The following is a 13,490-nucleotide window of genomic DNA, read 5'->3' on the forward strand; positions in this document are numbered from 1 at the left end:
ATAGAGAAGTACCATATAAAGAGAGGCCAGATGTCACCCAGGAAGCCAACACAGTGACACAGTTAACAAGAGAACCATGATCAGTTTCTGGTAAATGCTTTTAATCTTTTTTGTTTGTTTTTTCAGCAGGGAACTATCAAGAAAATGATGAATATTATTATTTCTTTGAATTCTTGAAATCAACATAAAGTTCTGTAATTCCCCCTGCCCCGGATTTTAGCATAACTGGTAGTGGTATCAAAGAGCTAGCTCTTTGCTAACTGTGTATAAGAAATAATTTTTTCCCCGAAATCAGAAATGAAGACAAGTGTCAGACATCATTGATTGCCCCAACATGGATTTTCGCACAGAAGAAATATAGCTACCCAGTATGCAGTTTACCTGACTGAGAGAAAAACTGGGATCGTCGCCAAGAGTTCTGAACTCTAAGCGGAACACTGGCAGTGCCAGGCGACTCTAGATCAGATGGCAGAACAGAACAAACAGAAAACCATGAAAACTGGGGTGAGAACTGAATAGAATCATGCTCCCAAGTACTAAAGGAGGGTTGGCTGTAGTCAATATCAGAATTGAGAGTCAGTAAATCCACAGCACAAAATGTCTTAATAACACACATATAAAACTGAAGACATGGACAAAATCAACAGAACTGGGACAGTTTATCCTATTGTTTGTCTTCTTTGGTGTTAGGTGAATTTTATAGGCTCATATTTAACGGTGATACTGTTAAAATGTTACATCTCAAAATGACAGGATGATATACTATGCAAAAACAAAAATGTACAGTTTGTATTGCTTTTTGGAGAACACTAGAAAAGTATACAAGGCAGCAAAGATAGGTGGTTTAATCACTATTTCATATACATTACACTTTGTAAAGGTTATGTATAGAAGTCTGTGGCAGAAGTCTTTTTATATGTACAAATAAAGGCTGTGTATATGCCTGTATGTGGTGGCAACAAACACACACAGAGCTCATAGCATGGATTTGCATCCTTAAACTCTGCTGTTCTAGTCTGTCATTCTCAATTTTTAAAAAATCTGTTTTTAATGTGCACACATTTTACTGAAACATCAATTTGAGATATTTTTCTGCTGCTGAGAGACAGTTGAGAAAAGGAAATTTGTCACTTTCAAATGTATTTTATGAATGTTTTCAGGGCATTTAAAGACTGAATGCATGTGTGTGTGTTTAAGGAAAACTTGTGGAACTTCATGAGGGTCAACCAGCAGATCTACAGTGACCTGTATGACCAGTCTATAAATGGATGACTTTATAGAAATGGGGGAGAGACCACTTTCTGGGGGAGAAAGTATTAGGTGGGCTGCAGGATTCCTGATCCTAACTCTAGAGTTCCATTGGACTTGATGCTCACCTTCAGACCAGTCCCTTAAATGGGTGCTGGGCAGAGACCTATGCCTCCCCAATCTTCCCATCTCAATTGAAGACAAATCATGTATTTTAAGGTTATATTTATTAGAGGTCTTTTGCTTCTTGAAAGACAGGAACTTAGAAACTTCAAGCAATTATTACTGTTATTGTTCATATCAATCAATTATATCTTTGGTGCACAATTTAAATAAAATACTTGAGGCCAGTGGTTGTCAGAGTGTGGTCCCTAGATGTGCAGCATCAGCATCACCTGGGAACCTGTAAACAATGCAAATCCTCTGGCCCCAGCCTAGACCTACTGAATCAGAAACTGTGAGAGTGGGCTCTGAGCACTACAGGGACTCTGGCATATACCAGTGTTTGAGAACTACAGTGTAAAACTGGATCTCCACAACATGAACACTCTTATTTTTTTCTTTTTTTCTTTGTGAAAACACTGATTTTAAAGAAATTATTCAAGAACACTTTATTTCTGCCTGGTTCTTGCTCTATTCTTTCACTCCTGCTGTTGCTATTCTACCATTACTAGATTACATTACAAATGCTTATTCTGGGCCAGGTATTGAGCTAAACACTTTCTCTGGATTCTCCCATTTGATATTTCTAATATCCCTATGAGGTTAGTACTAGTATTATTTCTAGTTTATAGGTGCTGATTAGAGGTGAAGGAAAAATCTGATGGGTAAGGTCACAAAGCTAAGAACTAGACATACAAAAATTTGAGCCCAGGCATTCTGTCTCCAGAGCCTGCAGCTATAATTACAGTTTCCATGAACCAGTACAAGTATTGATATGGTTGGGCTGTGCCCCCACTCAAATCTTGAATTGTAGCTCCCATAATTCACATGTATCATGGGAGGGACCTGGTGGGAGGTAACTGAATCATGAGGGCAGGTCTTTCTTGTGCTGTTCTCATGATAGTGAGTAAGTCTCAAGAGAGCTGATGGTTTTATAAAGGGGACTTCCCTGCACAAACCTTCTCTTTGCCGGCCGCTATGTAAGACATCCCTTTGCTCTTCCTTCGTCTTCCGCCATGATTATGAGGCCTCCCCAGCCATGTGGAACTGTGAGTCAATGAAACCTCTTTCCTTTATAAATTACCCAGTCTCAGGTATGTCTTTAACAGCAGCATGAAAGCGAACTAATACAAATAAACAACTGGTATACTCCAAATATAATTGTATCTTAAAGAGTAAATTTTGAAATGTTTCAGTACTCTACTAAATTTTGTTTTTTAATCATTCAACTTGGGTAAAGAATGAAATAAAGTCTCTTAATTCAACAGCACATTTTACAAAATCAAAATGTGTCGTAATAACTAATGGAATGTGTAAATTTATAAGAAAACAAAACATGGCTTTAACATGGCTTAAAATTAACATGGCTTAAAATACTCCCTCTCTATACTGCTTATCTACACAATTACAAAGTACTAGAATTAGGGAAGAATTAAAAGTGGTCCAAATATGGCCATTTGCTGGGCCAGTTGTAATACTTATTTTTGTTAATTCCCTTCAGGACAGTAGGACTCACAAATTTAACACAAATGCTTTGAAAACAGTATTGAACTTGTTTCCACACTAAGAACCTAGTAACTGCCTGGGTACAGTGGCTCATGCCTGTAATCCCAGCACTTTGGGGAGCTGAGGCAGGTGGATCACGAGGTCAGGAGATTGAGACCGTCCTGGCCAACATGGTGAAACCTCGCCTCTACTAAAAATACAAAAAAATTAGATGGGCGTGGCGGTGCATGCCTGTAATCCTAGTTACTTGGGAGGTGGGGGCAGGAGAATCACTTGAATCCAGGAGGCAGAGGTTGCAGTGAGACAAGATCACACCACTGCACTCCAGCCTGCTGAAAGAGTGACACTCCATCACACACACACAAAAAAAAACCCAAAAAACAAAACCAAAAAAACCTAGTAACCATCAGTACATACACAGTTAAATCTTCCCAACAGTTGTAGATAAAACCCAATTTATCTGCCAAATATCAACAATAGCTAACGGAAACTAACTCAGATTCTGCCAGTGGCTCAAATAGCTGCCCACCAATTAAAAGAAAAGTAAAAAGCTAAATCTACAAAATGCACTGGGTAAAGTCTATTAAAAAACACACACACACACAAGAAACCCAACAGTTCTTGCATCCTTCTGAACGCTGGCTATTTCTTTTTTTAAAAAAAGTTTTAATTTACATTTCATTTTATGTTTTTGATAGTGACAAAGTCGCTATGTTGCCCAGGTTGGTCTCAACTCCTGGCCTCAAGTGCTACTCCTGTCTCAGCCTCCCAGAGTGTTGGGATTACAGGGGTGAGCCACCACATCCAGCCCTGTTTCCACATCTAGAGAGAGATCTCACAGCAGTAAAACTCATTGGTCTCTTTTGAAGAACAGTCCCTCTGGGTTGTGGAATTCTCAGAACCTATCCTCTACTGTTCACATCCCTCAGGGTCTTTTCTGGTGGTCATGGGCACCTGGGATTCCCACTAGGATGAAGGGATTCAAACTGGTTTTTAAAGAGTAAAGGGGTAAATTCACAACCCTTTATATGGTCTACACAGTACTTAGGGAATTTGCAGTGCTCAGTGCCATTTTAAGACCTTCTTATAGGCCCTGAATGCCCATATTTCTAGAAGCAACCCCTTCCCACATTATATCATACACATTAAAATATATCAAACACATGAAAATATATCCTCAGTATGTATGTGTTAAACATTTTAAAGTCCTCACATGTATATATACACACGCATACATTTCTCACACACACACACACACACACACACACACACACACACATATATATACAGCTACAAATAATTTTGGGGAAGATTAAAATGTCTATAACCTGTTTATAATGGTGAATGATTTCTCAATAATCATCATGCACTCAGGAATTATTATGGAGTTAAAAAAATCTGGCTTTTTCTCGAAATTATTGTCAAGTTAAATGACATTCATGAAGACCAGAATGAACAGTGAAACAGACATAATATTAAACGTTGTATTGAGTATATTAATTTCTGATTCTGTGACTATCTTTTTCTATTTGGAGATAATACAACATTTTTAAAGCTCTAACACTTGTATCGGCTCTACTGTGCCCATGGTACCTGGAAGACCAAATGGCCCTGGAAGCTAGGGTTCCTGGTCTGGTCAAACAGAAAATTCAGCTCCAACTTTCCATTCTGAAGTCATAAATACCACTATCACAGACTCTGACAAACACCCTGGCTAAAGGAATATCAACATAAAGGACGTATTCTTTAAATTAAGTAATATTTTACCACAGATGGGCCCAGCAGAACATGTAGACCTACAACAAAACATATCCTTATCTTTACCTTGAGAACTGAGATTTGGCAAATGTAGTTGGTTGGCTTCAGGCATTTTGTCCAGAAATGGAAATGTCAGTGTTGCTTCTGGCTCTGGAGATTTTGGCTTTACCACCTGGACAATGAACAACAGGCATAAACATTATAAGAATTGTCCATTAATAAATGCACAGGTGACATAAAAGGTAAGGGTCCATGGCTATTATGGAAGTCAATCAGTTCAAACATTTAACATTCAACTTTAACTTTAAACATTTAATTTTTTGTTCCTTCCCTAAGCACTTTCATCCTTCTCTACATTAATAGAGTCCATTTTTTAGATAAATCAAACAAGAGAATAAAAATGTGATGATCGCTTTTCTCCAAACCAGAAGACAATATTCCATCTTTGGAATTAAACATTACTCTCTCTTATTTTCTTACTGAGCAGTCACAAATTCTCTTCATGGTACCACACAAAACTGAATTTGTAATGTCAGGAAATTAGATCTTCCACCTAAGATAATTAAAACAAATCTTACTCTATACGTGCCAAACATTAAAGTAATATTACTTTTCAATGAACATTATTCTCAAGACATTACATAACCCCCCATGAATTTATGCAAAGCACATGAAAGACAATATACTTTGCCTGTTGACAAAGAAGCATTATTATAAATAACCACCATCAAACGGTGCCTTAGTATTTGATGCTCTTAGGGAATTTTTGAGGCACATTAGACGACCTGTCATTACTTATAAATAATTCCAAAATTACAGGCTTTAAAAATTCTTATGTTTGCTTTGTAAAATAGATTTTTCTTGTTATTGCTGCTTAATTTTGTTTCTCCCTAATCTGAATGACCTTTAGTAGAAGCACCCTTATGATTTGTTGCTTCTAATCAACTGATCACTGAAAGACCGGATTACCAAACTTATTAAGACAAAAATGTCTAAAATAAGCATCAGTAGACACTGCACATAGGTCTGAATGAAGAGTGTGGTTGTAAAAGTTTATGTCTTTTTAGCTGCTCACAGGACCTTCTGTGATTCACTCTTTGGCTGGTGGCTGTGTTTCTGACAGATAAATGACCTCAGGGCGAATGAGACAACGGAGTACTTGCTTCATCATAACCTGATCCCTAATTGGGTCCTCAGAATAAATTAATGTTAGAATTTACCCTCAGAAAAAATTATTTTTCTTTATGAATAATATATTCAACTCCAAGAGAATCCTGAAGAAAACTAATCACCTCATTCTGCATTACAGAGGTTAACCAGGTGTCCAAATGAATGTTGGTGCTACACAGCAAATGCTAAGGTCTAGCCTTCCCAAGCTGACAACCCACCAATCATTAATCTCATATCATTTCCTCATAATAGAGGCTGGCAAAAACATGTTTCAGTAATGCCTGGTTGTAAATGAAACAGTTAGGAGTCATCAGCAATGCTCAAAATGACCGCTATATAAAAAGGTCAGCCTGTAAGCATGGGTGCTTTGTTTTATAAAGGGAACACTCTCAAGTGAAATCAGAAAAGAAAAGCTGCTGCAATCGTGGCAGCTACCATTCTCCCTTTATCCGAGAGCTGGCTGTACAATAGGGAAGGAAGACAAGGGAGAAATTCACATAGTCTAAGTGAGAAAAGCACTGGATTCAAAGACCATGATTCCATTTGCTCATCAACTGGCATAGTTCTTATCCTGGAGTCAATAAAACAGGATTCAGGGTCTATATATACTTGGTACCACATGATACCAAGAATAACTTAGTAATCCTGCATATTTTATTTTATGCTTTAAAAAATATTCTGAGAATAATGTTTACCAGATGACCAAAAAGAAAAATGCACAAACACACACACACAAACAAACTGAAGAACTCCTGAAAACAATTTTTTCCATAGTAGGGCAGGTGTGACTCTGCTGATCCACGAATGGACTCCAAGTTGAGGTTGCACAGCTGAGGTTTGCAATGACTGCTTTTTACTTAGGATACTCATTCTGTTCAAGTTAAATTCCTTTTCTTGCAATGATACAGATTTTTCCTTTCGGTTTAGGTTTAAGTGGGAAAAGCAAATAAATTCGGAAGGATAATAAATAATGGTTCCTAGTCTGATGTGGATAAAGTGAAACCTGCAAAGGTGGGAAATTCTGCCTGCCTCCCGACATTTGACCCCCATTTAGTTCTCCTTTCCAGACCTGCAGACCATTCTTTAATTCTCTATAAAAATGAGGAATAGGGCCAGGCGCGGTGGCTCACGCCTGTAATCCCAGCATTTTGGGAGGCTAAGGTGGGCAGATCACAAGTTCAAGAGATTGAGAAGACCATCCTGGCCAACATGGTGAAATCCCATCTCTACTGAAAATACAAAAATTAGCTGAGCATGGTGGCATGTGCCTGTAGTCCCAGCTACTCAGGAGGCTGAGGCAGGAGAATCACTTGAACCCAGGAGGCAGAGGCTGTAGTGAGCTGAGATCATGCCCCTGCACTCCAGTCTGGGCAACAGAGCAAGACTCTGTCTAAAAAAAAAAAAAAAAAAAAAAGAAATAGCTAGGGTCTGAAATATTGAAAAGGCATCAAGGCAGCAGCCATTTTAGAGGCTCTGCCAAGGATACATCACTCTCAGCTCCTAAGGCCAGGGGCTGCATGATGTTCACTGTTGACTACCCAGTACCTAGCACAGGGCCAGGCATGATATAGTAGGTGCACAGCCAATACTGGTTGAGTAAATGATGAATAAACTGGAACTACAAGTGGTAGATTTTTCACTTTAAAGTCAGATCCAAATTGAGGATTCATTTTTAAAGCTTGGATGCCATCACACATAGTCTTCCAGTTGTGAAAGTCAGTGGTTTTCTGTCTTGGTGGCCCATTAAAATTACCTGGGAGCTTTAAAAACTACAGATGCCTGGGCTCTGCCTCCAGAGATTCTAACTTGTTTGGTGTGGAATAGGCTTGGATTGTTGTTTGTTTTTGAGATGGGGTCTTGCTCTGTTGCCCAGGTTAGAGTGCAGTGGTGTAAACATGGCTTACCGCAGCCTCGACCTCCTGGGCTAAGTGGTCCTCCCACCTGAGACTTCAGAGTACGCAGAACTACAGGTGCTCACTACCATGCCTGGCTAATTTATTATTATTATTATTATTATTATTATTATTATTGAGACAAACACTTTCTAGGTTTCCCAGGCTGGTCTTGAACTCCTAGGCTCAAGTGATCCTCCTGCCCTGGCCTCCAAAGTACTGGGATTACAATTGTGAGCTACCACACCCAGCTAGTAGATATTTTTTAAATTCTCAAGGATAATCAAGGTTGAGATTTACTGATGTAACTGATGAATATTTTTAGACTTTGTACCTGAAAACAAATCAAACTAATGTGAATGAGATGAGGCTCTAAACAAGGAAGAAAACTTAATAAAAACAAGACTTTAAAACCTATTACATCAGAATAATAATTTTCTAGGTTTCTTGTTATCCAAATCCAGGGGCATCAGAAGTATCATTGCTAACAAATACTGGAAAGTACTGGAAAGAGACCAGCTAGTAAGCTGATAGGTTAAAAAGCAAATAAGCAAACACACACAGCAAACTAAAACCAAACTGTAAGGCTTTAGAACTTTTATGATATTACACTTTTCTTTGTAGCAACTCCTCAGAATTAAAAAATCAATGATTTAAAGTAAGTTTTAAAAGATGTTGAAAGAACATTTACCAAATGTTACTAATAGAGATGTATGTTTCAGTGATTTTTATGCCTTCTCTGACTCTATTTCTGTTTATTTATACATTTTAAAAATATGTTTATTACTTGATACATTTATTACATATTAATATGTGTATCACTTTCTATAAACTGGGTATCTCTCTCTCTCTCTCTCTCTCTCTCTCTATATATATATATATATATATATATAAATATATATATACACTCAACATTTTACAATGAACAAGCAGCATATTTATATTTAGAAAAACTATGGATTAGGGCCAGGCACTGTGGCTCATGTGTGTAATCCTAGCACTCTGGGAGGCCGAGGCAGGTGGATCACCTGAGGTCAGGAGTCCAAGGCCAGCCTGGCAAACATGGTGAAACTCTGTCTCTACTAAAAATACAAAAATTAGCTGGGCATGGTGGCAAATGCCTGTAGTCCCAGCTACTTGGAAGGCTGAGGCAGGAGAATCACTTGAACCCGGGAGTTGGAAGTTACAGTGAGCTGGGATCACACCACTGCACTCCAGCCTGGGCAACAAAAGCAAAACTCCATCTCACAAAACAAACAAACAAACATGAAAACCTACAGATTAAAGACGGGAAAAGATGAGGAGAGAAAATACATTTTCATTATTCACAACTGCCACAGTAGCAGCTAGCTGCAATATGGGTCCGTGTTAACTTGTGGGTTTAAACCACTTTCCTCACCTTTTGTGACAGCACCAACTCCACCTTTCCACTCATTTCATTTTCTTGTTTCTTCTCGTCTTTTTCTTCTGGCACATCACTCTTCAGCTGGGAGCTGGAGGGAAATTCCACAAAGGCCACAGTAGGGCTGCATCGAGTCACAGTTGTTGTAAAATGCTGTGGTTCTGCAATGGAGTTACATCCAGAAACATAGAGAAGAAAAAGAAAATCGATTAACTATAGGACCATTTATTCTACAATGCCATGAAGTACCTTCAATCCATATCCCGTCCTGGCAATGTAAGTTGGATGACAGTGTGCTGAGAGGTATAAGAGAACCTAAGACGCTGGAATTCCCAAAGCTCTTTCATTATTAGAGAATAACAGGCAACAAAAAATATATCCCATCACAGCACTATGAAGAACTGAAGTTTTTACTAAGGGTCAGGGTTTACATCTGAATAATACTACATGAAACAGAATGCTGACACAAATATATCATGATCATGGCAGATGGGCTGGATAAGAGAACATCTACAGGTGATTTTCTTTTCTTTTTCTTTCTTTCCTTTTTTTTTTTTTTTTTTTTTTTTGTTTTTTTTTTTTTTTTTTTTTTTTTTCTTTTTTTTTTTTTTTTTTTTTTGAGGCCAAGTCTTGCTCTGTTGCTAGGTGCCAGGCCAGAGTGCAGTGGTGTAATCTCGGCTCACTGCAACCTCCACCTCCTGGGTTCAAGCCATTCTCCTGCCTGAGCCTCCCGAGTAGCTGGGACTACAGGCTCGTGCCACCACGCCCAGCTAATTTTTATATTTTAGTAGAGACAGGGTTTCACCATGTTGGCCAGGATGGTCTCAATTTCCTGACCTCGTGATCCACCCACCTCAGCCTCCCAAAGAGCTGGGATTATAGGCGTGAGCCACTGCACCTGGCCTCTACATTCCCAGTGAATGAGCAGCAACCTGATGATTCCTTTTTTGTATTTCAGTGCTCCTTTTTTAACATTGGATTTTCTTAATTGGAATCTGTTATGGAGTGTGGGGTATATGTATATAATGCAATGAAAATAAAGTGTTCTCTGATACATAAAGAAGAATTAGGTTCACTTTAGAAGGGGTGGGAAAGTCACTACCTAAGGGGGCATATCAAAACATGAAGGCACAATCTAGTTTGAAAAAGTACATGCTATTATTAAGTGACATTTAATTTATTTTAAAATGTCACTTAAAAATAATTTGGTAATTAACACTGGAGAAAGAACTTATAAAAATAATTATTTGGTACTGGAAGAGGGTGAGAGTTTTTTTGTTGTTGCTGGTGTTGTTTTTGAGACGGAGTCTTGCTCTGTTGCCCAGGCTGGAGTGCAATGGCACAGTCTCTGCTCACTGTAACCTCTGCCTCCTGGGTTCAAGAGATTCTCCTGCTGAGGGTGAGAGGTTTTAATGTTCCTCAAAAGAAGAAATGTGTTAAATATATTGATAAGGCTGCAAAAAATATTGAAGAACCAGACTTTAGGGAACACGGGCCTCCTTCCTAAAGCAATGAATATAGCATATTTATACTCACTGTCCAGATTCATAGCATTATTTTATTTTTTTTAACTATTCATGAGCTTTATCATTTCAGCATCTATTTTTATATTTTTTATCTCTCATTTATCTATTGCTGTTACTGTGTCAAAATTTTATTGTCAATTTTAGCATGATTTATATGGAAGAAACAATATTCTTTATGATTATATAGATAAATATTTAAGAAACAAAATAAAATTGGGTACCTTTAAAAAAAAAAAAAGGATGGGCTCTTATTTTCATAGCAACATTAACCGTATGGTCAGAATTTCCCGAGGAAGCCTCTAGGTGGCAGCACAACCACACCACTCCTAGAGTCTAATTCCTACGTTTCTGTGGCTCAGTAGGAAAAATTCTTGACTATTTCCACTGCGTCTTCAGAGTTACCATGATTTACCTTAAAGCTAGTCTCTTATGAAACAAACCTGATGTGGCAAGTTCTATATTCCCTTTTCTTGGTTTTCCACCATCATTCTCATCCTCTTGACTATTCGGTTCCGTTTTCTCAGTGGTTGCCTGAAAAAGAGATTTTCCCCCCCTTGAATAAATTATTCCTTTAAAGGTTCTAAAAATGATTTTTTTAACAGTAATTTTTAGGCCAACAAGGTGGTTTGCCCATAGAAATTCCCTCTTCTGCTTCCTAGGCAGCTTCAAGGTGAGAGCCTGGATTGTTTGGAGGGAGATGTTATACCGGAAACAGGACATCCATTTGGGTCATTATCTCCCCAAACCTCCTTTGACCACCTTGGACATACATCCCACATTTTCCTTTCTTTCATCACCAAAAGTTCAAAATCATGGCTACCACCCACTTGTTCCTGAACGCCTTTCAAATTGGCTTAGGGTCATACCACCAGTGAAGTCATTCTGTGGTTCTGTAAAGGTTACAATTAGCTTCTCAGCGGCCTATCTTAGGCATAGTTGCCTGTGGCCCTTAGCGCTGTGGATTTTAGTCTGAAGTTCTCATCCTTCCTGGACTCCCAATGAATCTCCATTACTAGAGTTCTAATTCATTCTTTCCTTTTCCCTCTCCTCCCCACTCTCAGCCTACTCTTCTCTCACTGGTTCTTACTCCTTTTCATCAAAATATGGATCATTCTTAAAGATTTCAACTGGACCCTGTTTTCCTTCACTGTGTGCTGAACGATCTTCAGATACATCAATTATTCCCACGGATTCACCATTACATTCTCTGTGTATGACTCGTATTTTCATCTCCAGGTGTGAGAGTCCATCAAGAGCTTCGGTTTCACCTCTAGGGTTAATGTTCTTCTCCTCCAAATTTGACAATTTCTGTTTATGGCACCAGTTATTCCCATCACATAAACTTTGATCTCTGACTCATACCTCATGAATATTCATCATTTGCCAAGTCCTATTAAGTTCCCAACACACCCGTTTTCGTATCCATCACTTCCTTTCTGTTTCTACGGCTGGGACTCCAGGTTTGCCTTTACTCCTTGTTCCCCACTAAGGGGTCTCTGTGATTCGGACCTTACTATCTATTTGCCACATCACTGTCATGTTCATCTCCGTGGTACCTCAAGTTATTACTCCAATGCTTGTGTTCCTCTCTTTCAGTAGTACCTTGAATGTATCCGTTTTATCCTTGATGGAATTTATAATAGTAAAAAAAATTGGAACAACTTAAATATCCAACAATTGGGGAATGATTGAATTACTGCATGTCCATAAAAAGAATATAATCATGAAAAAAGATGTTGAATACTTAATGATATGTGAAAATACTGTCTAATGATAGGAAATGTAAATTGCATATACAGTTTGATGTTTACATGTATAAGATTATATACATGCCTATACATACACATAAATATACCTGCTAATACATATATTAACATATATTAAAAATAGTAAGAAAATACAAAATGTCAATTGTGATTATTTTTAATGTGCTTAAATTTTGGGTGACTTTTCCTTCTCTTTACATATATTTTATATATTCCAAAATGTTCTACAATGACTATGTATTACTTCTGTAATTGAAAAACAAAATCAATGCAGTTTTACATTGTCTTGCATTTGGAGCCAATTGACCCTAGAACGTAGTCCAAAATTATCCTGCTATTACAATGGTTGCTTGGTAAAAATAAATAAAATGTTGAATTAAATACTAGCTAGATTATATTTTGACTTAAAGAGAGCAAGTTAATGACTATTGCATTTTTTGGTAGACGTTTCTTGTAAAAAGCTAAATTTTAAAGTGTCTATAAAATATTGCATAAATTTTACAAAGGTTTTAAGATAATGGTTTCAGAAAAGGTATTATTAAATGTTTCATAAAGTATCCCCATGGGTTCTCAAGAACCATGAATTTATTCATCTCTCATAAGTATATATATTTTACCCATAAATCAAAATTTGCCTCTCAAAGTGAAAGGTCTTTAAAGTTAATGCATTGTGGAAACTATCACCGAATTCATTAAAAACAAAGAAATTTTAAACAACAAAACTTTCAAGTTTCTAAAAAGTTTTACAATAGCATTTAGTGGCAAAAATGTGACTTTTCTTTGGAGGATGGGGTAGTTTTGAAATCCTCATAATTAGATGGGCATTTTCTTTTTTTTTTTTTTTTTTTGGAGACGGAGTTTCGCTCTTGTTACCCAGGCTGGAGTGCAATGGCGCGATCTCGGCTCACCGCAACCTCCGCCTCCTGGGTTCAGGCAATTCTCCTGCCTCAGCCTCCTGAGTAGCTGGGACTACAGGCACGCGCCACCATGCCCAGCTAATTTTTTGTAGTTTTAGTAGAGACGGGGTTTCACCATATTGACCAGGATGGTCTCGATCTCT

At 37.9% G+C, this 13,490-nt stretch overlaps 1 protein-coding gene across 17 annotated transcripts in view; it reads right to left on the reverse strand.

The window, feature by feature from the left end:
- The window catches only part of LIMCH1 (LIM and calponin homology domains 1), a 352,295-nt gene that overhangs the window by 28,969 nt on the left and 309,836 nt on the right, over window positions 1-13,490 (reverse strand). For all 17 annotated transcript variants that reach the window (XM_037731824.1, XM_037731823.1, XM_017509857.2 and 14 more), the window contains 3 exons: window positions 11,105-11,195; window positions 9,136-9,299; window positions 4,741-4,846 (listed from right to left, as the gene is read on the reverse strand). In XM_037731824.1, coding sequence (XP_037587752.1) covers window positions 4,741-4,846; window positions 9,136-9,299; window positions 11,105-11,195 — 361 coding nt within the window. The remainder of the gene's footprint in view (window positions 1-4,740; window positions 4,847-9,135; window positions 9,300-11,104; window positions 11,196-13,490) is intronic.

Source organism: Cebus imitator, unplaced genomic scaffold, assembly GCF_001604975.1.
Source record: "Cebus imitator isolate Cc_AM_T3 unplaced genomic scaffold, Cebus_imitator-1.0 Scaffold425, whole genome shotgun sequence".
NCBI classification, from domain to species: domain Eukaryota; kingdom Metazoa; phylum Chordata; class Mammalia; order Primates; family Cebidae; genus Cebus; species Cebus imitator.